The 25,401-nt window shown below is 51.8% G+C and overlaps 2 protein-coding genes across 2 annotated transcripts; one reads left to right on the top strand and one right to left on the bottom strand.

Annotated features, from left to right (window-relative positions):
* Positions 1-14,463: 14,463 nt before the first annotated feature.
* LOC145530329 (mast cell protease 2-like) lies at positions 14,464-17,317 on the bottom strand. Its single transcript, XM_081551458.1, has 5 exons — positions 17,284-17,317; positions 16,474-16,556; positions 15,985-16,163; positions 15,173-15,427; positions 14,464-14,793 (listed from the first exon to the last, which is right to left on the bottom strand). The coding sequence occupies exons 3-5, from the start codon at positions 15,994-15,996 to the stop codon at positions 14,650-14,652; spliced, it is 411 nt and encodes a 136-aa protein (XP_081407584.1). The 5' UTR covers positions 15,997-16,163; positions 16,474-16,556; positions 17,284-17,317; the 3' UTR covers positions 14,464-14,649.
* Positions 16,126-20,311, top strand: LOC145528594 (mast cell protease 2-like). The gene is made up of 5 exons (XM_081547260.1): positions 16,126-16,141; positions 16,418-16,568; positions 17,309-17,442; positions 19,442-19,698; positions 20,077-20,311. The coding sequence occupies exons 1-5, from the start codon at positions 16,126-16,128 to the stop codon at positions 20,218-20,220; spliced, it is 702 nt and encodes a 233-aa protein (XP_081403386.1). The 3' UTR covers positions 20,221-20,311.
* The last annotated feature ends 5,090 nt before the right edge of the window (positions 20,312-25,401 follow it).

Here is a 25,401-nt window from a genome sequence, read left to right as displayed (position 1 = left end):
CAAACTGAGTGCTGGTGCTGCTGCCTTGTCCAGGAGGGCCTCGCTCACAGGCTTCAAGGAATGCACAGGCCTTCCAGAGGAACTCAGCTATCTTCGAACATTGGATGGGTCGAGCAGCCAGAGAAGCAGTGACAATCCAGCCAGGAGAGGACAGGCTTGTGAGACTTGCTTCCACAACCCTCTCCCGGCCCCCCAGCCTCAGAGATCCCCAGAAGAGGGAGGAGCAGGTTGGGTGTAGGGCCAGATTCCCCTTCACCCTGGGCCATGCAGCTGGGGTCTGAACTCTGCTGGAGGAAGCGAAGAGGTCTGAGTGTTGACTGCGGAAACGAGACTGTTCCAATAGATGAACATGGCCGGGGAGCAGGGCGGTGCAGCCAAGACGTCATTAAGAGCCCTGCCACCCAGTGGGACATGGGGTTTCGACAGGACACAGCTGGGTGTGGGGGCTGGGGGGAGGTTGGTTATTAGAAGACAATTTCATGTTTATACTCCAACAGATTGAGACCCTGCAACGAACGTGCTACACTTGAAAAACCCTTTCTTAAAAGCAAAAGGGGGAAAAAAACATTTTGGGAGTAGGGAATGTAAAGAAGTAGGGCATGGGAGCTTCTGTGAGTGAAGATGAAGAGGGAAGGCCATTGGCAGGGGGTCAAGGAGCACGTCTTTGTCCTTTTGCTTTCAGGGGATAGAAGTCCAACTCATGCTCGCTTCTGCAGAGGTGGGGCTTTATAGGGGGGATCCTGGAGCATCTCATGGAGTCCAATAGTTGAGCTGGGGGAGGGGAGGTGACAAAGGTGGGCATGAGTGACACCAAAACCAACCCTCTCCCAGTCCTCACTCTTTGCTTCCTGCTGTAGGTCAGCCCCATTCTTTGCTCTCGCTATACACAGGTTTGGTCCAAAAGACAGAAAATATGGCCACTCACAGGTTCCAAGCATTGTAACATGGAGACTGTGTCCCGAGAACCAACTCTTGGTGGCTCCAAGTCTAAAATCCCAGAGGAAGACCTCACTGGCCAGGCCAGGACAGTGGACAGTCAGCCTGGCCGGGAGGGCAGCTCCACAGAGGAGCAGGGAAGGCTCCTCCCAGGAGAAAGAGGATTGGTGCCATCAGGCAGTCACAACTGGTGTTCCCAGTGAAAATCAGACTGACACCATGTCCTCTGTAAGAAGGGGGTTCTGATGACCCCACCATCCCTCCACCTGCCAGGGTGCCATGCAAGCTGCAGAGGTTCTGATGGTACTGTGGCCTTCAGCCCTCATGAAACCCGTGGCAAGGGAAGCAACCTCAGAAATCATGATAGCTGGCATTTATTGCCTGCTTACTGTGTGCCAGGCCCTGGGCTGTGCTCTGTATGGATTTTCATTGAATCCTCAGGGCAGCTGTATTATTTCCATCCATATTGAGGTCGAGGAGGCAGAGGTTAAGTTGGAAAGGTTAGGAACCCAAGGCCCTGTGGCTAGTGGAGGCCAATCCTGGCCCTCTGCCCAGGTCTGTCTGGCTTCCAAATCCACAAATTTTTACCATTCAGCTCTCCTGCCTCTAAGACTGAAGGTCTGGGATGTAGCATTTTCAGAGAAAGTAGAAAAGTCTTCCAGGCCTGGGATATCGTTCTGTCGTGTAAACCTTCAGGCGTCACAACCAGAGCGTGAGAAGCTTTCTGGGGACTGGTTGTGTCACCACAAGGTCTCCAGGAGGTCGTGATGAGCATCTGATGAGCATCTCACAGGCTGTGAGCAGCTGCTGTGGTTGATGGAGGGGCTACAGAGCTGGATCCTCCATCCTGATGGTTTTGAGGACAGGATGGGTCCAGGCTCCACTCCTCCCTTCTTATTTTGTCCCTCTTCTCCTTTCTCTTCCCTTCCGTTTTTCCCTATTCCTGCACTAGAGGGAGGGGAGTTTCCCCAGGCACCCAGGGCTTATTACTCAGGCTCTAGTCACTGACTCACTGGAAAAGACCCTCTTGCTGGGAAAGATTGAAAGTGGGAGGAGAAGGGGCTGACAGAGGATGAGATGGTTGGATGGCATCGCCGACTCAATGGACATGAGTTTGAGTAAGCTCCCAGAATTGGTGATGGCCAGGGAAGCCTGGCGTGCTGCCGTCCATGGGGTCGCAAAGAATCTGACACGACTGAGCTGAACTGAGCTAGATGTAGGCTGTAGGCATCGCTGTTGTCAGCAGAGGGCGCCAAAGCCTCTTCACACATCCAAGGCCCAGGCCTGGCCCAGGAGGGGAGAGCAGAGAGGCAGAGTGGCAGAGGGGTGGTCATTGCATGCTCCCTGCCTGCTCCTCTTGCCTCAGTCAGCCTGTCTTCTGATTGCCTCTACACAGAGCTGATAAATGTGCACATGCCTTCCTGTGCGTGTGTGTGTGCGCGTGTGCATGTGCACATCTGGTTCTCCCAGTGTCCAAGAGGAAGTCTAAGGTCAGGGCATAGGGACAGATACTCTGTCCATAAAAAGCCACTGATTTTACAGACTTCAATAACACCATTTTCTGGGCAGTCATTATAATTCTTGTTTCTGTCCTACCATGGGACAGGCCAAGAATGACTGCATGAAGGGAGGGGAAAGAACTGTTATCCAGCTCTCTGTACCAGGTCTTGACTAGAAGCTTTGCACCTATTATCCTGGTTGGCCAGTCCCAACAGTCACATAAGCCAGGCAATATTAGTCCCATGATACAGATGAGGCGGCTCAGGGAGGTTAAGTAACTTCCCTGAGGTCACACAGCTAGAAAGTGGAGAAGCTGAGATTTGAACCGTTGTCTCTCTGATTCCAAAGTCCATGCCAGTTTCGCACCTAAAGCTGCCCTCTCAAACTTGTGGTTTCTTTACATGCAGACACCCCCCCGGCCTTTACCTCCCCCCTACCCCAGCAAAAAAAATGCGCTTGAGAGCAGTCAGTGAAATTCCAGGAGCAGCAGCTGGCTTGTGGCTGGAATGACTGAGAAATGAATGTTGATAGATAGAGTGGTCGCTTCTGGGATTCAAGAAATAAGAGTCTATATTTGGCTGTTAGCTGTGGGCTAGTTAGCTGATGGGGAGTGAGGAACAAGATTGGCTTGGAGGAGAGAGAGAGAAAAAGAGAATGAATGGGAATGAGGTGCCAGCTACCTGGCCTGGCTCCTCACCCTCAGAGTTGGGTCTCTGTGGCCAGCTTTGTATGGAACCATAGCTGGTTGGGGTCTCTTCATGAAGGGAAGTCCCAACTTTATCAGGGCTGGTGGGACAGAGAACAGGGCTTGCCGAGGAGGATCTGCCAGGCCTTTCAGATTGTCTTCTCCACATACGTGATATTGGTCCATAAGCCATTCCAGCTAGGGGGTGTGGGGGTCCATAGACTAACATTGGCACAGCTCAGCTCCAAAGCACTGCAACAACCTCCTGGATGGGTTGGGGTTAGGTCTGTCCCTTAGAGTCGTGTGACCTCAGGTGCCCCCTCACGGGCCAGGACATCCCTCTCCTTTCTCACAAGGGGACATCAAGGCACTTGCTCTGGTGTGCCTTGGGTTTGGTTTCCCCAGTCTGCTTCCCAGAGGAACAGAGAGAGAAGTTCCTGCCTTCTCCTCACATGTCTGTGGTTCTGTCCCCCTCTGCCCTCCTCCTCAACCCACTTTGTCCCCTCCTTGTGTAAGCAGTGGGGCTGGTCCCCATCCTTCTCCTCAAACTGCTCTGCCCCCTACTCCTCCCTGAGATTTCACTCAATCAAAGAGCAAGGCCGAGTGTACTAACGATTTGAGTGGTGGACCTCGAAGAGGGTCTCATACCGCCACTTGAGATGCATTACTTTCCACCCTTCTCCACACTTAGGTCCCCATTTGCCTACCCAGATCCTTCAAGGTGGGCAGCACAGAGGGCCACCAGGCACTGGGACGCAGCTTCCCAAGAAGGCCATGGAGAATTATAAATAACAATGACACTTTTCTATGTAGAAGTAGCACCAGGGGGTGGGGAGGGGAAGCTGGGACAAATTGGGAAAGTAGGTTTGACATATATACACTGCTACTACTGCTGCTAAGTCGGTTCAGTTGTGTCCGACTCTGTGCGACCCCATAGACAGCAGCCCACCAGGCTCCGCCGTCCCTGGGATTCTCCAGGCAAGAACACTGGAGTGGGTTGCCATTTCCTTCTCCAATGTATGAAAGTGAAACGTGAAAGTGAAGTCGCTCAGTCATGTCTGACTCTTCGCGACCCCATGGACTGCAGCCTACCAGGCTCCTCCATCCATGGGATTTTCCAGGCAAGAGTACTGGAGTGGGCTGCCATTGCCTTCTCCGAATATATACACTACCCCGTGTAAATTAGATAGTAGTGGGAAGCTGCTATGTAGCACAGGGAGCTCAGATCTGTGCTCTGTGATGACCTAGGGGGGTGGGATGGAGGGCCGTGGCTGGGAGGGAGGCTCAAGAGGGAGAGGACGTATGTGTGCTTACAGCTGATTCCCAGGTGGTGCTAGTGGTAAGGAACTCGCCTGCTAATTCAGGAGACATAAGAGACACAGGTTCGATTCCTGGGCCGGGAAGATCCCCTGGAGGAGGAAATGGCAATCCACTCCAGTATTCTTGCCTAGATAATCCCATGAACAGAGAAGCCTGGTGGGCTACGGTCCATAGGGTCACAAAGAGTTGGACACAATGGATGCATCTGTGCATGCATAGCTGATTCACACTGTTGTAAAACAGAAACTATCACAACACTGTAAAGCAATTATACTCCAATAATAAAAAAAAAACAGAAGTAGCACCATAAACCTTCTGGGACTCTGAGTATGAGCAGCTGAACAAGAGAGGCCCCAAAGCCAGAGCTTAGGACATCTGCCTGTGCCTGACCCCCACCCTGGCCACACTGCAGGTAGCACATGGCCAGTTACTTCCCTTGCTGGGCCTGGATTCCCTTGCCCGAATTCTCTTCCCTTCAGACCACGCTGCCTTGAGGAGAGGCACTGGGACCCCCGGGACAGGCCCCAGCAAGTCCACACAGACCCCGTGCTGCCCACTTGACCGCCCCCATGGATTCTACTCTGAGTTTCCCCTGGGGCGCTCACAGCCAGGACCTGGAGCACCTGCTATAAATCCACAGAGTACTCCGATTTCAGCTCACCTGGGAGCCATAGCTTGCTGGGGACAGAGCTGGTAAGTGAAGGCACTGGTGGCTTTCTGAGGAAGAAAAGAAGCTCTGGTCTGTAGCAGTTGCCAACTTCCATGCAATAAATACTGCCCCCCCCCCCCATGACCAATTTCAGGCTCCCAACACGAAGCACAGAGTGCAGAATTGGGAAGAGATGTGGAAACGTGTTTTTTCGAGCCAGCACCAACCCATTTCCGCACTCCATCCGGCCAGGGAAAAGGCATGAATCCAGGGACCCTAACCTCAAGGATGTGCTGGCTTCCTCCCGGCAGGAGCCAGCGAACAGACCCCTAAATCTTTGTGTTCCTCCCACAGGTCGACTTAACAAGGAAGAATAAAAGCTCAAGAGTGCGTTTGTGAGGGAATCTCTTTCCAAAACAATCAGACCACTTAGCAATTTAGTCGCTTAAATATTTTTTACCTAATTTAAAAATTGCTCATCCTATAAGTAATTGGACCACATGTTATTGAATTAGAGGGATTTAGTACCTAAACTGGAGAAGGCAATGGCACCCCACTCCAGTACTCTTGCCTGGAGAATCCCATGGACGGAGGAGCCTGGTAGGCTGCAGTCCATGGGGTTGCTAAGAGTCAGACACGACTGAGTGACTTCACTTTTACTTTTCATTTTCATGCATTGGAGAAGGAAATGGCAACCCACTCCAGTGTTCTTGCCTGGAGAATCCCAGGAACAGGGGAGCCTGGTGGGCTGCCGTCTCTGGGGTTGCACAGAGTTGGACAAGACTGACGTGACTTAGCAGCAGCAGCAGTACCTAAATTGAGGGGTTCCCTGGTGGCTCAGCAGTAAAGAATCTGCCTGCAATGCAGGAGAACTGGGTTCAATCCCTGGATCAGGAAGATCCCCTGGAGAAGGGCGTGGTAACCCACTCTAGTATTCTTGCCGAGAATTCCAGGGCCGGAGGAATTCTCGGACACGACTGAGTGAATGACTAAGCAGCAGCAGCAGCAGCAGCAGCAGTGCCTAAATTGAAGAAGCAATCAAACATTTGCATCTTTGAATTGAGTAGCAGATTCTCACTTGGCTGGTGTAGGGGCAGGGGGACCTGGTTCTCTAGCGAGCTGCCCTCGCTCACCTGGAGCCCAATACCTGGAGCAGGTTTCATGATCAGCTAGGGCTGAGCCTGTGCGCCCTCCTCGGCCCTCTCATGCTGCTGTCTGTGCTTATCACTCCCCAGTTTTCACCTCTGTCCCTAGATTCTTCCATTTCTGCCCTTGACTTTCTCCATTTTGGTCTGTCCTCCTCTCATTTCTGCCTCTGTCTCCATTCACCTTACCCCACTCTGTCTTCCTCACTTCTTTTGTGCTTTTTGTTTGTCTGTGTTTGCTTTATACTTCAATGTCTCTTCCCTTCTTGTCTCTGCTGTCTGTTTTTCTTGGCCTCTCTCTCTTACACACACACACACACACACACACACACACACACACACACACACACGAACCCCTGGCCCTGTCTTCTAGCCCCAGTTCCTCCTTGTTTTGGTTCCCCAGCTGCATGCTGGTCCTGTCCACATCCACCTTGGTACTCTGTGGCCTGATTGGCCTCCCTCCCCCTGGCTGATCTGCCCTGCCTCTTGAGGGAAGATCAGAGCCAGAACCTGTGCTACGAACCCCTCCACACACTCAGGATTTCATTACTCCTGGGAGCCACAGATGGTTGGGGTGGGGATGGGGCACAAGCAGTGGAGGCTCTCTGAAGAAGATGAAATCCTTGCTTGGTAGCATTTCCGATTTCCATGGTGTAAATACTCTCATCGTGGTTGGTTCCAAGCTACCGATGCAATGATGATGCGTTGGGAAGAGATGCACAAGTTGGTTTGTCTGAGCCAGTGTGAGCTGATTTCACCATACCAGCAGGCGATGGGGTGGAAGGAGATTCCACAGGACCTGGTGGGGGGCTGCTAACAGGGCTGACCACAGAGCAGCCCACCACTGCCTTCCCATGGTGAGATCTCACTGGGCCTGATGGGGTCCGCTCTGGCTGACACCCGACTCCATCCTGGCCACTACTTCCTTGAAGCTGGCTTCACAGTACACTCACCTTAGGGTGGGGCAGGGAGCCCAAGGATTGACCTTCATAGTTACCAAGGAAAGCTTCCAAGATGAAATGCCTGCATTGAGCTTACGGCAGAGGGACAAGAGCGTACAGAAGGGCATTACCAGCAGAAGTCATGAGCCAGACTCTGTGTGTGTGTGTGTGTAGGGGGCAGGGACATAGCTGCTGTGGGTGGTATTGGTGATCACGAGCAGTTCAGTGTTGCCAGATCATGAAGTTTGAGGCTGGAGGTGAGAAGTGGTGCAGGAGAGGCAGACATGGTGAGGGTCATGGAGGGCTCTGAAGACTGAGTGAAAGAACCTGGTCTTTTCCGGAAGACAGTGAGGAGAATAAGGTGATCTGTTGTCTTAGTTTGGTTTCCTTTAGACAAGGATTTGGGTGAAGTCATTTGTTTTTCAGGTGATTCCAGGAATCAGGTGAGGGATAGGGAAGTAGACAGGATGGAGATAAGTGGAGAAAGCGTGTGTTAATGAGCAGGCTACTACTGTGGGCAGTCAGGACCCCAGCCGAGTGGGGTCCCCGTGAACATGCCCCAGAATTGTCTAACTGAGGGTGTAAAGCAGGGGTATTAATCCACTGTGACTCGTCCCTTGTTGGTGGAAGGTTTCTCTCGGGGTGTCAACGCCCTGCGTTCCAGTCTGACCCACGTGGGGGCCAAGTTCAGTCCTGGGTCATACAATGCCCTTATGAAGAGAGACAAGAGGGCCTGGGTCCCTGGGCTGAGGGCCTGGGTCCCAGGCCAGGAAGCAGCAGAGAAGCCTGTTCTGGCCAGAGCCTTTGGACGGCTGTCTCTGTATCAGGCTGTACCGGGGCTGTTAGTGACTCTGGGGAGGAAATTTCAGAGGGATAAAGGGGCAGCAGCCAGAGAGGACTGATATACGGGGAGAATGAGGGTTGGTACAGAGAACACAAACTACTCCAAAAAGCACAGATAATGGGGGAACTGTTGCAAGGCCTGTGGGGCTGGGGAAAAGGTGAGCCGCACGTGGACAGGGGATTTGCTCAGAGCCTGGGGGAGCAAGCAAGTGGCCCGGAGGGAGCAGCCACATCCACTCTACCTGCTGCCAGACCTGGGCTGATGGAAGTGTGTGTGCGGCCTCTGCAGAGTCCTCCAGACTCAGCCCAGGCACTAGCTGACACCTTTCACGTCCATATTTCTCCCTGGCTGTCACAGATTGGCTCAGCACGACTGGTTCTGCAAGCATTTATTGGATTGATGGGAAGGAGACAGGCCTCTCCTCTACAGGGGGAGCAGACCCCACGTTAGGCATCAAGGGGGTGAGAAAAAGAGAAGGACCTTCCTGTCTGCATAGTCTGGGAAAGTTACACCTGTGCAATGACAGATACAGGCAGTGGACTGGGGCAGGTACCAACAGAGGTGTCAGGGAGCATGTAAGTTGGAGAGGAGATGGCTGTTCTGCCTGGGCTGGGACAACCAAGCCTTGAGTGATGAGGGATATTTAGAGGTAGATAAAAGAGGGGTCAGGCATTCCTGGACCTCAAAGACAGCCTGTTTACTCCTTCCTGGTAACTGAGTATCACATACCTTCAAGACTAGGGACCCACTGCCTACAGAAGCCATTCTTTCATAGCCAGACCCCAGTCACCATCTTTTGATGGATCAGACTACCCTTGCTGGGGATTGACACAGAGGATGTTTGAAAGGAGTTGAGGAGTGTCACACAGGGCCTCCAGCTTAAAGGAAGAAGGCTGCTTTCTTAGGTTCAGTTTCTTGGTGTTGTAGGCTGAACAGCAGCTCCCACCCAAAGATGTGTGTGCTGTGTGCTCAGTCGCTTCAGTTATATCCAACTCTTTGCAGCCCTATGGACTGTAGCCTACCAGGCTCCTCTCTTCATGGATTCTCCAGGCAAGAATACTGGAGTGGGTTGCCATGCTCTCTTCCAGGGGATCTTCCCGACCCAGGGATTGAACCTGCATCTCCTGCATTGCAGGTGGATTCTTACTCACTGAGCCACTTTGGAAGCCCCTGCCTAAAGATATCAACATCCCAATCCCCAGAACCGGGATGTTACCTTACATGGCAAAAGGACTTTGCAGATGTGATTAAATTAACTTATATGCAGAGTACATCATGAGAAATGCTGGACTGGAAGAAATACAAGCTGGAATCAAGATTGCCAGGAGAAATATCAATAACCTCAGATATGCAGATAAAACCACCCTTATGGCAGAAAGTGAAGAAGAACTTAAGAGCCTCTTGATGAAAGTGAAAGAGGAGAGTGAAAAAGTTGGCTTAAAGCTCACCATTCAGAAAACTAAGATCATGGCATCTGGTCCCATCACTTCATGGGAAATAGATGGGGAAACAGTGGAAACAGTGTCAGACTTTATTTTTTGGGGCTCCAAAATCACTGCTGATGGTGATTGCAGCCATGAAATTAAAAGACGCTTACTCCTTGGAAGAAAAGTTATGACCAACCTAGATAGCATATTAAAAAGCAAAGACATCACTTTGCCAGCAAAGGTCCGTCTAGTCAAGGCTATGGTTTTTCCAGTGGTCATGTATGGATGTGAGAGTTGGACGGTGAAGAAAGCTGAGCACCGAAGAATTGATGCTTTTGAACTGTGGTGTTGGAGAAGACTCTTGAGAGTCCCTTGGACTGCAAGAAGATCCAACCAGTCAGTCCTAAAGGAGATCAGTCCTGGGTGTTCATTGGAAGGACTGATGCTGAAGCTGAAACTCCAATACTTTGACCACCTCATGTGAAGAGTTGACTCATTGGAAAAGACCCTAATGCTGGGAAGGATTGGGGGCAGGAGGAGAAGGAGACGACAGAGGATGAGATGGTTGGATGGCATCACCGACTCAATGGACATGGGTTTGGGTGAACTCCGAGAGTTGGTGATGGACAGGGAGGCCTGGCGTGCTGTGATTCATGGGGTCTCAAAGAGTCAGACAAGACTGAGTGACTGAACTTAACTGAGATGGAGAGATTATGCTGGATTATCAAATGGACTTCAATTGTCATCCCAAGGGTCTTTATGAAAGGGAGGTAAGAAAGTCCAAGGAGGAAGTAGGAAGCAGAGATTGGAGTGACATGAGAAAGAGGCCACCAGCCAAGGAATTCAGGCAGCCTCCAGAACCAACAGACAAGGAATCAAATTTTCCTCTGGAGCCTCCAGGAGAAACCAGCCCTGGCTACACCTTGATTTTAGCTCAGTGAGACTGAGTTTGGACTTCTTGCCTCCCGAGCTGTAAGAGAATAAGTGGATGTTGTTTGAAGCCAAGTTTGTGGTGATCTGTTTCAGCAGCTAGAGGCAATGAATGCGCCTGGGAGGCAGAGTTGTCGATGAAGATTTGCATGTGGGGGTTTGAGTGGGGAGTGCCCCTCACCTGTAGGGAGTGAAGGAAGCAAAGGTGGGCAGAGCAGGCTGCCGAAATGCTATGGAGTCACAGACAGTCACCGGCTACAGAGCGTCCTTAAAATTCTCCCACAGCTGGTCCTCCCAACACAGCCTGTGAACAACCCTGAGGATGTCTACCCTCCCCATCTTCAATACTGGGTATCCTGATACTGTGTCCTGCGGTTCCTCTGCTCTATGGGGACTGTGCTGTGTATAGGAATAACAGGGATAAGATCACATGCTAAGCATTAAGCAGTTTCAGAAAGTACTTTTGTTTCTCTGCATTTTTCATTATTTTGGGTCATTTGCAAAGCTGTAGAAATCATTTTAAAGAGAACAGGTAGGTCTTTTGTTTAATTACAATTCTAACAATTATCTACATTTCAGAAGAATTCTGTTTAGTTTTCTCCCAAAATGTATAGTACTCCACACTATTTGCAATCACAGTGAATGTACATTTTTGAATATCCTGCCTTCTTCAAGTCACATTGTATTGCATTTCTGACTAGATTTGAAGTTAGGACTCCAAAGCTCTGAAGCAAAAGGAGCAGGAGTTGTTGGCAGTCCCTCGGTGGCTGCGGAGGCAGGAGAGTTACTTCAAATGGGGGAGCCAGGCAGGAAGGCCTGTCTTCCTTGTCTCCTATAAAGTCTGTTTGATGAACTGTAGCCCGCTGTTCACCTTTGGCACTTATCAGATTTCCTGGTCCTGGTTCCAGTGGTAGGTGGTGATGAACATCAAGTACGCAGCAAAGAACTTCAACAAAAGCATTTGTTGGGAGGCCTGGCTTAATTTCAAACATCCTGGCTAGGATTCTATAGAAACCTGGGGTCACTCTGATGTTAGTGAGGTTGGGTTTCAGGTGCACCCAGAGGTGGCTCTAGGGCCAGGTTTGGCTGAGGCCCAAGGGTCCCTTTCCTGGGCTGGAGAGGCCTTGTCCTATACTGACGTCTCATTCAATGGCCTGAGACCTTTCATTTAGTGTGGAGGACTTGATTAGACCTGAGACTCCAGAGAGCTGCAGGCTCATGAGGCTTCCCACTTTGTGCTAAGACCTTGGGCACAGGAGAGTTGAGTGATTTTTTTAGTCACAAACATGATTTTGTTGTCAGTAAGAGGGTGGAAGGGACAGAGACTGCTAGGAGCCATGGGACTGGAGGATCACCTTTAGGGACACCTCTGATGAACTGATATTGGTTTATCTGTGATATGGCTCCTTTGGGAAAGAAGAAGGTGGATGAGAAGTTAGAATAGGAGGAGAAAAGGAGAGGGCAGTCTCTGCCATGAAGTGTGGCTCTGTTAATTGCTGCAGCTTTCTCTGTTAGTTAGATGGATGAGGAAAGTTCAAAGCCGTGTTGCTGTGGGTCCAAACTTTGGGGAGGAAAATGCTTTCACCAAGGGAGATGGTAAAGGCTCTAGGAACTGGAAGTTGTGATTATCACCTAGCCCTTTTGGGCTCCTCCTATCAGTGGATCAACAGGCAAAGAAAGGAGGTACTATGCTGGCTCAAGTAACTGACCGTGATCCCATGGGAGGCTAGGATTCCTGCTGTACAAAGAGGGAAGAGAAGAGTATGATGAGCCCAGGAGATTCGCTGGGGGCATCTCTTATACTTTTGTGCTCAGTGATAATTATAAATGGGCAACGGCAACCACTCAAACCTGACAAATAGAAGGCAACTGAAGACTCAGCCCCCCTCAGGGTTAGAGGTCTGGGTCACCCCAGCAAACATACAACCCAGACTAACACAAACATTGGCCAAAGGGGAGGGAAATCTAGAATGGGTAGTAGAGGGGTCAGATGAGAAATATCAGTTAAGACCTGGGGACAGCTGCAGCGGAGGAGCCTGTAGCTTGATTTGCCAACCCTCCATAAGTCTTTTTAGGAGACTGTGATTGGTTATTGCATTGAAGATTTGAACGTGTACCTTCACTCTCAGGAAAGAAGGATGGGCATCTTGTTCTCAGGCAAGATCGAGATACTGTAAGAAGGTGCAAATGGGACTTCCCTGGTGGTCCAGTTGCTAAGACTCTGAGCGGCCAGTTCAAAGGGCCTGGGTTTGATCCCTGGTCAGGGAACAAGATCCCACAGGCTGCAACTAAAGATCCTATATGTCTCAACTAAACAGTCTGCACATGGCAACTAAGATCCCATGTGCTGCAACTAATACCTGACACAGCCAAAATAAATATTAACAAAAAAGTGAAGGTGGATTTGAGTGGCATAAGAAAGGCTTCATCAGGACCATTTTGTCTACTACCTGTGATCAGCTCAATCAGTTATGCTTCCTAGCTCACACCATTCCCATGGGTATAAATCCCAGGCCACCATTACTCTTGCTCAAGACAAAAGAACGTCCATGCAAGGCACTAGTTGACAAGGAGACCACCATGTCTGTGCACTGGCCCAGGGGATCTCATGAAGGCTTAGATTCTTTAGCAGCATCCTGAATAGGCTGAGTGATGCGATCTGGAAGTGCAAGGGTATTTACTCCCCACAGAGCAAACCTTGACCAACGGGAGAATGAACAGGTGTATGTGCTTATGTATGGGCAGGTCCATATATGGTATTGAGTCAGCAACAGTTAGAATACCTGGGGTTTAGAGCCAGCATATAAAAGAAATAAAGATAGTTATTAATCCTAGCCTCTAAAATTATATTATTACCATAACTATTTGATATTAATTATTTCTAGTTTTCTTCCTATGCATATATCAAATACTTAACCATAATTACAAAAATTGAGATTCTACTATAGAGAGACATTTATATTGTTTTAAAAAGCGTTCTTGCATTGCATTTTCCTACATGATTCAATGTTTTGAAACAAATTCTTAATAAATTCAAAGTATTCATTCACATGAATTTACCATTTAAACTTTGTTTCATGGCTGGAAGGCCAGCTTTCTACTATTGAAAATGCTGAGATAAAAATCTTTATTCATAAACTTTGGTGTATATCTCTGATTATTTATTAAAGATGACTTTCTGCAAAGGGTTCACTTAACTGAAGGGATTCAGCATGACTTTCTGCAAAGGGTCACTTAATTGAAGGGATTCAGCATCCCCTCAGAAGCGGGGAGTGGTATCCGCCACAGGCTTCCATGGTGTGTGTGTCCCTGTCTTGCCCGTTTCTCTCCTTCAGCCAGTCCTTCACCTGGGACTGGAGGCCAAGCAGGCTCTAGGCCTTCAGCTTCCTGCTGGCTGGGAGCAGCCGTTTGTGGCTGTGGTTCACCCAGGACTTGTGATGCTGATGCTGTCCCTCCTCTTATCAGCTCCACATATTTCTTTTGCAGAAGTCAGTGACACAAGATCTTCTCTGCATCTCATATCAAAGCTGCATAGATGGTAGATCTTCTCTTATCGAGGAGGACAGTGAGGAGGGCCCAGTGTGAACCAAATGCATCTAAACTTGAGGTTCTCAACTGAGGCTGATTCCTGCCCAGCTCCTTCACAACCTGCCCTGACCACCACCACCCCACACCCCCTCAACCCCACAACATGACATCTCCCCTGGGGGACATTTAGCAAAGCCTGGAGACATCTTTGGTTCAGAACTTGGAGGAGAAGGGGTTGTTGATACTGGCATCTAATGGGGAGAGACCAGGGATGCTCTAAACACCCTACAATTCAGCATGTTCGTAGTGATTCTGAAGAGCCCTAAAGATGACTCAGAGTTGATGATGAAGGCAGGGAAGGATCTGCTGTACTTTCTTGTTTAAGGTGGACATAGGGGTCCTGCCTCTCCAGGGAACCCCTTTCTTCTCTTTCTCTCCCTATTGTTCTTCACTGTATCCTCTCTGTCTCTCACACACACACCACACACTCACCCCTTTCAAGGCTTCTGGAATGCCTGATGCTGGGAGAAGAGAACAGCAGAGAGAGGAGACACACGCTCAGGTCTGGAAGCCAGGTGTTCACTGAGATTTATTGGGAGTTCTGTGACCTGGAGGGGCCTTCCTGAGGATTAGGGACGTGACGGGGCTTTAAGAGGAAAACCAGAGGCAGATCCAGGGTGAGTGGCACAGAGAACCTGCAGGAGTCCCGCTCCGGTTTCCCCTCAGGCTGGCCCAGGTTCCAGGTTAATTCTCGCTCAGGACCTCATCAATCCAGGGCCGGTAATGGGAGATCCGGGTGAAGACGGCGGGGGGCTTTGCGCCGGACTGTCCATAGGAGACAATGCCCTGGGCCACCCCAGCACACAGAAGAGGGCCCCCCGAGTCTCCCTGTGGGACAGAGAAGGAAAGGCAGAGAGAGAGGTGAGCCAGGGGACCCACCCCGTCCTCCCTGTGGTCTCAACTCTGAGTTGGTTGGACCTGCCATCAGACTCAGAACACTGGCTCCTCATGAGGTGATGTGTCTCTGATGCTGTTTCCTTTCCTTCCTGGCACCCCCTGACCCTGGGTGGCACCCCCTGACCCTGAGCAGACCCTGGTCAGAGACCACATGGGGCCGAGGGAGGAGGATCTGCAGAGGGACAGTCCCAGTCCTCAGACCTGAGGTCTCACACTTTGTCACTGGCTGACACTCCGAACTCCATCTCCTTCCAAAGGTGTCTGCACCCTGGACAGTGATTTGTGGGGAAGACCGTAGTCTGAGAATCACCTTAAATGCAGATTTTCTGCTCTGGGGATTGCCCACACACAGCTGGAGATTGTGGTCAAAAGCAGTGAAGTGGCTGCAGGCCTGGGGCTCCATGAGTCTCAGCTTCACCTCTTGCAGAGTGCTGGACGCTGGTTCCTTCACATCTGTTTTACCCCAACCAGCCACCCAGCACATTCTCCCAGGAGGGATGAAGGTGAATTGGGGTGGAAGGGGGAGGGTCCCCACGGCCAGGGTCAGGTTGGCTTTCTCCTTCAACTGTGAAGGAAATGAGGGCTGTCAGTGATGGAAATGGGCTTGGGGACACTTGGAGGCAACCAGGGAGGGACAGGGCAGCTGCTCCAACTTAGAACCACTTGCAGAGGCTGAGCTGAGGCGTGCTGGTGAGAGGTTGGGAAAGTGTGAGGGTAATGGGACCTGAAGGAGAAGCCCTGGAGAACAGGGAGTGGAGAAGGAAGCCCTGGAGAACAGGGAGCGGGAAGGAAGCCCTGGAGAACAGGGAGTGGGTAGGAAGCCCTGGAGAACAGGGAGTGGGAAGGAAGCCCTGGAGAACAGGGAGTGGAGAAGGAAGCCCTGGAGAACAGGGAGCAGGGAAGGAAGCCCTGGACAACAGGGAGTGGGAAGGAAGCTCTAGAGGACAGGGAGCGGGAAGGAAGCCCTGGAGAACAGGGAGTGGGAAGGAAGCTCTAGAGGACAGGGAGTGGGAAGGAAGCCCTGGAGAACAGGGAGTGGGAAGGAAGCCCTGGACAACAGGGAGCAGGGAGTGGGGAAGGAAGCTCTAGAGGACAGGGAGTGGGTAGGGGAAGAATTTGCACCTTCAGTAACATGACTGGGGGAAAGCCCAGAGCAGGGGGCCCCAAGGGGTGGTCTTCTCTGCACAGAATGTGTGACACAGTGCTGAAGTCCTGTGTTCCCTTCAACTTCTGGCCTTGGCACTTGGCTGATCTCTGAGCAGCATGGGATATGGAAACGGTGGAGACAGGAACCTGGAGAGCTGGTCATGCAGGGGGACAGAGGAGGGTTGAGTGAGGGCAGAATGGGAGTTGGGGGAAACCTTAGGTGAGCGTGACTGCGAGGCATCCAAGGCCAGCTTGGCTTCTGTGCCTGGAGCAAGGACAGCAGACACCAGAGCCGCCTGAGAGGACGAGGGCAGAACACGGGGCGAGAGCGGATTCCAAAGACGCCTGTCCCAACCTGAAGCCAGCTGGTGCACCCTCTGTGTTCAGGCCCTGGGGTTCTGTGTTCCAGGGGAGATCCTCAGGGGCACAGAGAGCAAGCCACACTCCCGCCCCTACATGGCCTACCTGGAAATCGTCACCTCGCAGGGTAAGCAGGTGGCTTGTGGTGGCTTCCTGATAAGAAGGGACTTTGTGCTGACGGCTGCGCACTGTGCAGGAAGGTGAGACAATGGGTCCCATTTATCTCCAAATGGGAGGTAAGCACCCAGGGGAGCAACCAGGGACAGCCGCTGGGGGCCTGAGGGGGAGCTCCGAGGGCTGGGTCTCTTTAGGGAGAGACAATACTTGGCCTTAAGGAAATCATTCTCAGAGCAGAACAGCTGTCCGGACCCTCAGTCACTGTGAGCTCAGCTCCCCTCAGAGGAAAGGGGACCTCATCCCAGTGCCCCTCTTTTAAAAGCAGCTCCCCCTCCCCAACCCCAACACAAGAGATGCGGGACCTCTTCAGGGTCCCACCCAGTTCATGGACCACTTCCTCTACGCCCTTTTCAAGAAGACTGGCCTTTAGTTTCCAGGGACCTGAAGCCACCCTTTCCATGGGAGACAGAGAACAGGGTCCACCTGAGACCCCACTACTTCCCATTTCCTTGGACACCTCTGATCTGAGAGAGGTGCCCTCATTAGGGCACCTTGATTAGGAAGTACCTACCCTGTCCCCCGGGTCCTCCAAGGCCCGCTCACTCCCCGGCAGGTCCTGAGGGCCTTGGAAATTATCTGTGTTCCCTGGGAAAGCTCTTCCTTCGGTAAAGCCCGAGCCCCTCCCATACCATGAGTAGCTCAGGGGAGGTGGGAAGAGATCACTGACCCTGGGAGAGACTCCATGCCCTTTCTCAGAGTGGGCATATCTCAGGAGACACCCCACCATCAGCATCTCACCTTGTCCTTCTTCTCCCTCACATAGGTCTGTGGTGGTCACCCTCGGAGCCCATGACATAGAAGACAAAGAAGACACATGGCAGAGGCTCGAAGTCATAGAACAGTTTCCTCACCCGGAATGTGAACACTCCATTGGTCCCCACGACATCATGTTACTGAAGGGGCAAATTCTTCCCCTACCCATTCCCTGTCCTCTAGAGCTTCCTTCCCCACTCCCTGCTCCCTGTTCTCCAGGGCTTCCTTCCCTGCTCCCTGTTGTCCAGGGCTTCCTTCCTGCTCCCTGTTGTCCAGGGCTTCCTTCTCCACTCCCTGCTCCCTGTTCTCCAGGGCTTCCTTCCCCACTCCCTGCTCCCTGTTCTCCAGGGCTTCCTTCCCTACTCCTTGTTTTCCAGGGCTTTCTTCCCACTCCCTGTTCTCCAGGGCTTCCCTCCCCACTACCTGTTCTCCAGGGCTTCCTTCCTGCTCCCTGTTCTCCAGGGCTTCCTTCCTGCTCCCTGTTCTCCAGGGCTTCCTTCCCACTCCCTGTTGTCCAGGGCTTCCTTCTCCACTCCCTGCTCCCTGTTGTCCAGGGCTTCCTTCTCCACTCCCTGCTCCCTGTTCTCCAGGGCTTCCTTCTCCACTCCCTACTCCCTGTTCTCCAGGGCTTCCTTCTCCACTCCCTGCTCCCTGTTCTTCAGGGCTTCCTTCCCACTCCCTGTTCTCCAGGGCTTCCTACCCACTCCCTGTTCTTCAGGGCTTCCTTCCCACTCCCTTTTCTCCAGGGCTTCCTTCCCACTCCCTGTTCTCCAGGGCTTCCTTCTCCACTCCCTGCTCCCTGTTCTTCAGGGCTTCCTACCCACTCCCTGTTCTTCAGGGCTTCCTTCCCACTCCCTGTTCTCCAGGGCTTCCTTCTCCACTCCCTGCTCCCTGTTGTCCAGGGCTTCCTTCCCTGCTCCCTGTTCTCCAGGGCTTCCTTCCCACTCCCTGTTCTCCAGGGCTTCCTTCCCACTCCCTTTTCTCCAGGGCTTCCTTCCCACTCCCTGTTCTCCAGGGCTTCCTTCTCCACTCCCTGTTCTCCAGGGCTTCCTTCTCCACTCCCTGTTCTCCAGGGCTTCCTTCCCACTCCCTGTTCTCCAGGGCTTCCTACCCACTCCCTGTTCTTCAGGGCTTCCTTCCCACTCCCTGTTCTCCAGGGCTTCCTTCTCCACTCCCTGTTCTTCAGGGCTTCCTTCCCACTCCCTTTTCTCCAGGGCTTCCTTCCCACTCCCTGTTCTCCAGGGCTTCCTACCCACTCCCTGTTCTCCAGGGCTTCCTTCCCACTCCCTATTCTCCAGGGCTTCCTTCTCCACTCCCTGTTCTTCAGGGCTTCCTTCCCACTCCCTGTTCTCCAGGGCTTCCTTCTCCACTCCCTGCTCCCTGTTCTTCAGGGCTTCCTTCCCACTCCCTGTTCTCCAGGGCTTCCTACCCACTCCCTGTTCTTCAGGGCTTCCTTCCCACTCCCTGTTCTCCAGGGCTTCCTTCTCCACTCCCTGTTCTTCAGGGCTTCCTTCCCACTCCTTTTTCTCCAGGGCTTCCTTCCCACTCCCTGTTCTCCAGGGCTTCCTTCTCCACTCCCTGCTCCCTGTTCTTCAGGGCTTCCTTCCCACTCCCTGTTCTCCAGGGCTTCCTACCCACTCCCTGTTCTTCAGGGCTTCCTTCCCACTCCCTGTTCTCCAGGGCTTCCTTCCCCACTCCCTGCTCCCTGTTGTCCAGGGCTTCCTTCCCGCTCCCTGTTGTCCAGGGCTTCCTTCCCTGCTCCCTGTCCTCTAGAGCTTCCTTCCCACTCCCTGTTGTCCAGGGCTTCCTTCCCTGCTCCCTGTTCTCCAGGGCTTCCTTCTCCACTCCCTGTTCTCCAGGGCTTCCTTCCCACTCCCTGTTCTCCAGGGCTTCCTACCCACTCCCTGTTCTCCAGGGCTTCCTTCCCGCTCCCTGTTCTCCAGGGCTTCCTTCTCCACTCCCTGTTCTCCAGGGCTTCTCCTTCAGGTCCCATTACCCTCACACATTCCCAACCTCTCACCAGCACGCCTCAGCTCAGCCTCTGCAAGTGGTTCTAAGTTGGAGCAGCTGCCCTGTCCCTCCCTGGTTGCCTCCAAGTGTCCCCAAGCCCATTTCCATCACTGACAGCCCTCATTTCCTTCACAGTTGAAGGAGAAAGCCAACCTGACCCTGGCCGTGGGGACCCTCCCCCTTCCACCCCAATTCACCTTCATCCCTCCTGGGAGAATGTGCTGGGTGGCTGGTTGGGGTAAAACAGATGTGAAGGAACCAGCGTCCAGCACTCTGCAAGAGGTGAAGCTGAGACTCATGGAGCCCCAGGCCTGCAGCCACTTCACTGCTTTTGACCACAATCTCCAGCTGTGTGTGGGCAATCCCCAGAGCAGAAAATCTGCATTTAAGGTGATTCTCAGACTACGGTCTTCCCCACAAATCACTGTCCAGGGTGCAGACACCTTTGGAAGGAGATGGAGTTCGGAGTGTCAGCCAGTGACAAAGTGTGAGACCTCAGGTCTGAGGACTGGGACTGTCCCTCTGCAGATCCTCCTCCCTCGGCCCCATGTGGTCTCTGACCAGGGTCTGCTCAGGGTCAGGGGGTGCCACCCAGGGTCAGGGGGTGCCAGGAAGGAAAGGAAACAGCATCAGAGACACATCACCTCATGAGGAGCCAGTGTTCTGAGTCTGATGGCAGGTCCAACCAACTCAGAGTTGGGACCACAGGGAGGAGGGGTTGCTTCCCCAGCTCACCTCTCTCTCTGCCTTTCCTTCTCTGTCCCACAGGGAGACTCGGGGGGCCCTCTTCTGTGTGCTGGGGTGGCCCAGGGCATTGTCTCCTATGGACAGTCCAGCGCAAAGCCCCCCGCCGTCTTCACCCGGATCTCCCATTACCGGCCCTGGATCGATGAGGTCCTGAGCGAGAATTAACCTGGAACCTGGGCCAGCCTGAGGGGAAACCGGAGCGGGACTCCTGCAGGTTCTCTGTGCCACTCACCCTGGATCTGCCTCTGGTTTTCCTCTTAAAGCCCCGTCACGTCCCTAATCCTCAGGAAGGCCCCTCCAGGTCACAGAACTCCCAATAAATCTCAGTGAACACCTGGCTTCCAGACCTGAGCGTGTGTCTCCTCTCTCTGCTGTTCTCTTCTCCCAGCATCAGGCATTCCAGAAGCCTTGAAAGGGGTGAGTGTGTGGTGTGTGTGTGAGAGACAGAGAGGATACAGTGAAGAACAATAGGGAGAGAAAGAGAAGAAAGGGGTTCCCTGGAGAGGCAGGACCCCTATGTCCACCTTAAACAAGAAAGTACAGCAGATCCTTCCCTGCCTTCATCATCAACTCTGAGTCATCTTTAGGGCTCTTCAGAATCACTACGAACATGCTGAATTGTAGGGTGTTTAGAGCATCCCTGGTCTCTCCCCATTAGATGCCAGTATCAACAACCCCTTCTCCTCCAAGTTCTGAACCAAAGATGTCTCCAGGCTTTGCTTAATGTCCCCCAGGGGAGATGTCATGTTGTGGGGTTGAGGAGGTGCGGGGTGGTGGTGGTCAGGGCAGGTTGTGAAGGAGCTGGGCAGGAATCAGCCTCAGTTGAGAACCTCAAGTTTAGATGCATTTGGTTCACACTGGGCCCTCCTCACAGTCCACCGCGATAAGAGAAGATCTATTATCTGTGCAGCTTTGATATGAGATGCAGAGAAGATCTTGTGTCACTGACTTCTGCAAAAGGAATATGTGGAGCTGATAAGAGGAGGGACAGCATCAGCATCACAAGTCCTGGGTGAACCACAGCCACAAACGGCTGCTCCCAACCACACTAGCCTGTGTGACCTCAACAATGTCCAGCACTGTGGGCAACGCAGAGAGAGCAGGTCAGTCCTGTGACGACGGGGGACACTAACTCTATACCCTTTGCCCAGGAGTAGAACAGCCTTGATGTGTAGGATGGAGCCTGCCCCCTGGGTTCTGTGTAATTACCTGCTGCTGTGAGAGCACACCTGAATTGGGTAATAGGCTCGTCCTTCATGCTGAGTGTCAGCCTGAACCCCTGCTTCTGTGTCCTTGGAGACTAGCCTGGAGTCAACAGTCCTGCAGTGTCTTCATGTGGAGCAGATCGGGGATCTGGGGGGAGGAGATGGAGCTGCCACCTGCGTGCAGTGAAGCACTGTCAATGTCCAGGCTCAGGGCTTGGCAGCTGAGAAGCCCACGGAGCTTGCCCTGTGCTCTGATGGAGGCCCTGTAAGGCTACCATCACCTAGAGGGGTCTTAAGATGGGTGAGGGGGCAGGACCAGGAGGAGAGCTGGCTCAGTCCTTCCCTTTTCATGTCCTCAGGGGGACTCTGGAGTGTGACAATGTAGCCCCCGGGCATTGTCTCCTATGGACAAAATAATGTGTCACTTCCAGGGTCCTGCACCAGAGTCTGAAGTTTCCTGCCCTGGATAAAGAAAACCATGAAAAGCTGCTGACTGCAGGAACCAGAACATCTTCCCTGGGGCTGATCCAGAATCACACTTCGGGGTTGGGGGTGCCTGCAGCTCAGTAACTGTCAGCTGGGCTTGAAGGGCTGGTTGCTTATTTATTCACTGACTCCTATTCACAAATACTCACTGTGTGTTTAGAAAGGCAATGAAAGGATTCTGCTGTTTTCTGCTTCCTCCTCTCCTCCCTCCCACCATCTCTTCCCCTAAACCCCGTGCAAAGCTGTCACCCAGGTCTGCTTACCCACACCTGTCTTCCAGGGCCGGCCCTCCTGCAAGGGTTGAAGCTGAGCACCATCAGGGGAAAACGTCAACCTCTCTGGTCCTGGGGCTCAGGGTGAGCTCCTTAGCTCCTTGCTCTGTGTGTATGGCAGGGAGGAGTGGGTCACACCATGAGGCTGCAGTTCCAGGACAGAGGCCTGCCTACTGGGGAGGGGGACTTCCTGAGCTGACCTTTAACCCCCACAGCCAGAGGAGCTGGCCCAGAGCAGGGCTGGGTCTCCTGAGAAGCCCCTCGTTCTCATCCAGACTGAGTAGGAGTGTTATTACATGTAACTCTAGAACGTCAGTCATTTTGTTTCTAGACATGAAGATAGTGCTCTTCTCAGTGGAGCATCCTCGCCCCCTGGGGAGGGGGCAGCAGGGAGGGAAGAGAAGGAACAGGGCAGCCTTATTTTTTTACTCTTAATGTGCTGTGCTGTGCTTAGTTGCTCAGTCGTGTCCGACTCCTTGTGAACCCATAAACTGTAGCCTGCCAGGCTCCTCTGTCCATGGAATTCTCCAGGCAAGAATACTGGAGTGGGTAGCTTTTCCCTTCTCCAGGGGATCTTCCCAACCCAGCGATCGAACCCAGGTCTTACCACATTGCAGGTGGATTCTTTACCAGCTGAGCTACCAGGGAAGCCCACTCTTAAGATAGCAGGCAGGAATGTCCTTGCACACGCTCAATTGGTAGGAACACCCATTTGAAAGCAATTAGAATCTGATTCTAAACACTCATCCATTGGATGGGCCAGAAACAGGCTCCCTGTCATGGCTGCAAGCTCCTGCCTGTGCAAACCAAACTGCAGTCAGTGAGGCCCATGTGGTCTGGACAAATGGAGAAATGCCTCTGCTCTTAGGCCGTCATGGTTACTTCTGCTCCACAGGGTCCAAGACGACCTAGACTTTTCATCCTTGGGAAGGTCTTGGTTTGGAGAGAATGTGATTTTTGCTGAGCAGGGATCTCCCTGTGCTGGTCTCCCCTCTCCAGACACTTCCAGCTGCCATCCCTCCAGGGTCTTGACTGCTGTGCTGAGCTGCCTGGGAGCTGAGCCCTAGTTCCAGCTCTTGGTTGGTGCCGCCCTACCCCTAACACAGGACTGTGCTTCTCTGAGGCATGTGTCAATACTCAAGGATACAGTTACTCTAAAGGCAGGCCCTTTCCCCTCTGGTTGTGCACAAATCATGCAGCAACACAATCTCCTAGTGACCTGGGGCACGTTTACAAAGGAAGAGCAGTGAAGACACAGCTTCTGATTTAGAGCTGAAAAAATCCCCAGACGTACTAGGACCCAGCTCGTTGTTTGAAAATCACACAAAAGGAAAACAAAGAAACAAAAACATAGTGTTTAAAAAAGGAGCCCAACCACATACATATTCAGCTCAAGTATAACATTCACTTTGAGGAAATGGTTCTGTGGTTGAAGAAGTTTAAGAATATTTGTTGCAGACTCTCGTCCTCCTTCGAGAGATGCGGGAGACAGAGTCCCAGGAGGGACAGTGAGCGCCTGGAGCACCACAGAGTTAGGACAAAGCCTGGGCTCAGCCAGGCCCCCTGAGAGCCAGGACAGCAAGAGACTTCCATGTTTTCTAACCCTGCCCACTGATGACTTCCTGCCGTCTCTGGACAAGACAGGAACCTCTGCTCAGATACCTCCCTCCATGCACAGCGAGCCTCTGGGCTCCCATGGCAGCCGTTCTCTGACAAGTACTCAGACAGCTTCCTGGTGAGCTGTTCTGTCTGCTCATGGGCACAATCAGATGAAGGTGGGTAAGCACCTAAAGCATGCTGATTTCTTCAATCTTCTGGTCTGTGGAAAGGTCCTCCATCCCCCACTTTTAAGGAAACAATCCTTAACTTGTTTAAAGATCTTTGCAATGGAAATAAGAAACAAAATACAATAAAATATCCTTGGACTTCCCTGGTGGCTCAGTGGATAAGAATCTGCCTGCCAATGCAGGGGGCATGAATTCCATCCTTGATCTGGGAAGATTCCACATGGTTCAGAACAACTAAGCCTATGCAGGACAACTACTGAGCCCGCGTGCTGTAACTACTGATGCCTGTGTGCTTAGAGCCTATGCTCTGCAGCAAGCGCAGCCACCACAATGAGAAGCTTGCACACCTGAACAAAGAAATCCCCTGCTTGCTACAACTAGAGAAAGCCCACGTGGAGCAATGAAGACCCTGCACAGCCAGAAATAAATAAAGAAATGAATACAATTTAAAAAATATCTGTAATGACCTCCAATGAAATGCCTCTACTGACCAAGGCCTATCCCGCCACTTTTTCCCTCCAGACCCACAAGAAGATTCAGTTCCCAATATACCTGGGGAGAGAATTGCCAGGCCAGCTCTGGGGATAATGGACCTGAAAGATCAAGCCCTTGCTAGTTTGTTTTGGGAATGTGCTTTGGAACAGGGATGGCTCTGCCTTCCCGGCCCATGACCATGCTGCTGTTGGTACCACTCACTGTGGTCTCGCAGGGTTTATTTCCTGTCTCTCTATCCCACACAACACGACTTTTGGCCAACAATCGTTTTACTGTGAAAGAACGTTGAAGCCATGAGTTCATGTCCCATATCACCCAGAAACAGCTGGCCTGAGAATCGTGTAAGACTTAGTAATGCAGATAGTGGAAAGACAACCACCTTCAAGATTGGGATACTGTCTTTCAGAATGTGGTATATGCTTTAAGCCAGCAGTGAGTATAGGGTGTTGTTTCTCTCACAGTTAGAATACACGGTTGTAGAAACAAAGAAGTGACCATAGGAGTGGCTCTTATTCCTACTATTAAACCTATTAACTCAGTCTCAGAAGTTTTACTTCCATCTCTATTATCTTGGACTCTTCTGATTCCAGCACAAGCTGGAATCAAGATTGCTGGGAGAAATATCAATAACCTCAGATATGCAGATGACACTACCCTTATGGCAGAAAGTGAAGAAGAACTAAAGAGGCTCTTGATGAAAGTGAAAGAGGAGAGTGAATAAGTTGGCTTAAAGCTCAACATTCAGAAAACTAAGATCATGGCATCTTGTCCCATCACTTCATGGCAAATAGATGGGGAAACAGTGGCTGAGTTTATTTTTTCTGGGCTCCAAAATCACTGCAGATTGTGATTGCAGCCATGAAATTAAAAGACGCTTACTCCTTGGAAGGAAAGTTATGACCAACCTAGACAGCATATTAAAAAGCAGAGATATTACTTTGCCAACAAAGGTCCATCTAGTCAAGGCTATGGTTTTTCCAGTGGTCGTGTATGGATGTGAGAGTTGGACTATAAAGAAAGCAGAGCGCCGAAGAATTGATGCTTTTGAACTGTGGTGTTGGAGAAGACTCTTGAGAGTCCCTTGGACTGCAAGGAGATCCA

The sequence above is a fragment of the Giraffa tippelskirchi genome, chromosome 12 (genome assembly GCF_054371585.1).
Source record: "Giraffa tippelskirchi isolate mGirTip1 chromosome 12, T2T-mGirTip1v1.2.pri, whole genome shotgun sequence".
Classification (NCBI taxonomy): domain Eukaryota; kingdom Metazoa; phylum Chordata; class Mammalia; order Artiodactyla; family Giraffidae; genus Giraffa; species Giraffa tippelskirchi.
Note: the sequence above shows the minus strand (reverse complement) of the source record. Positions and strands in the feature narration are given on the sequence as shown.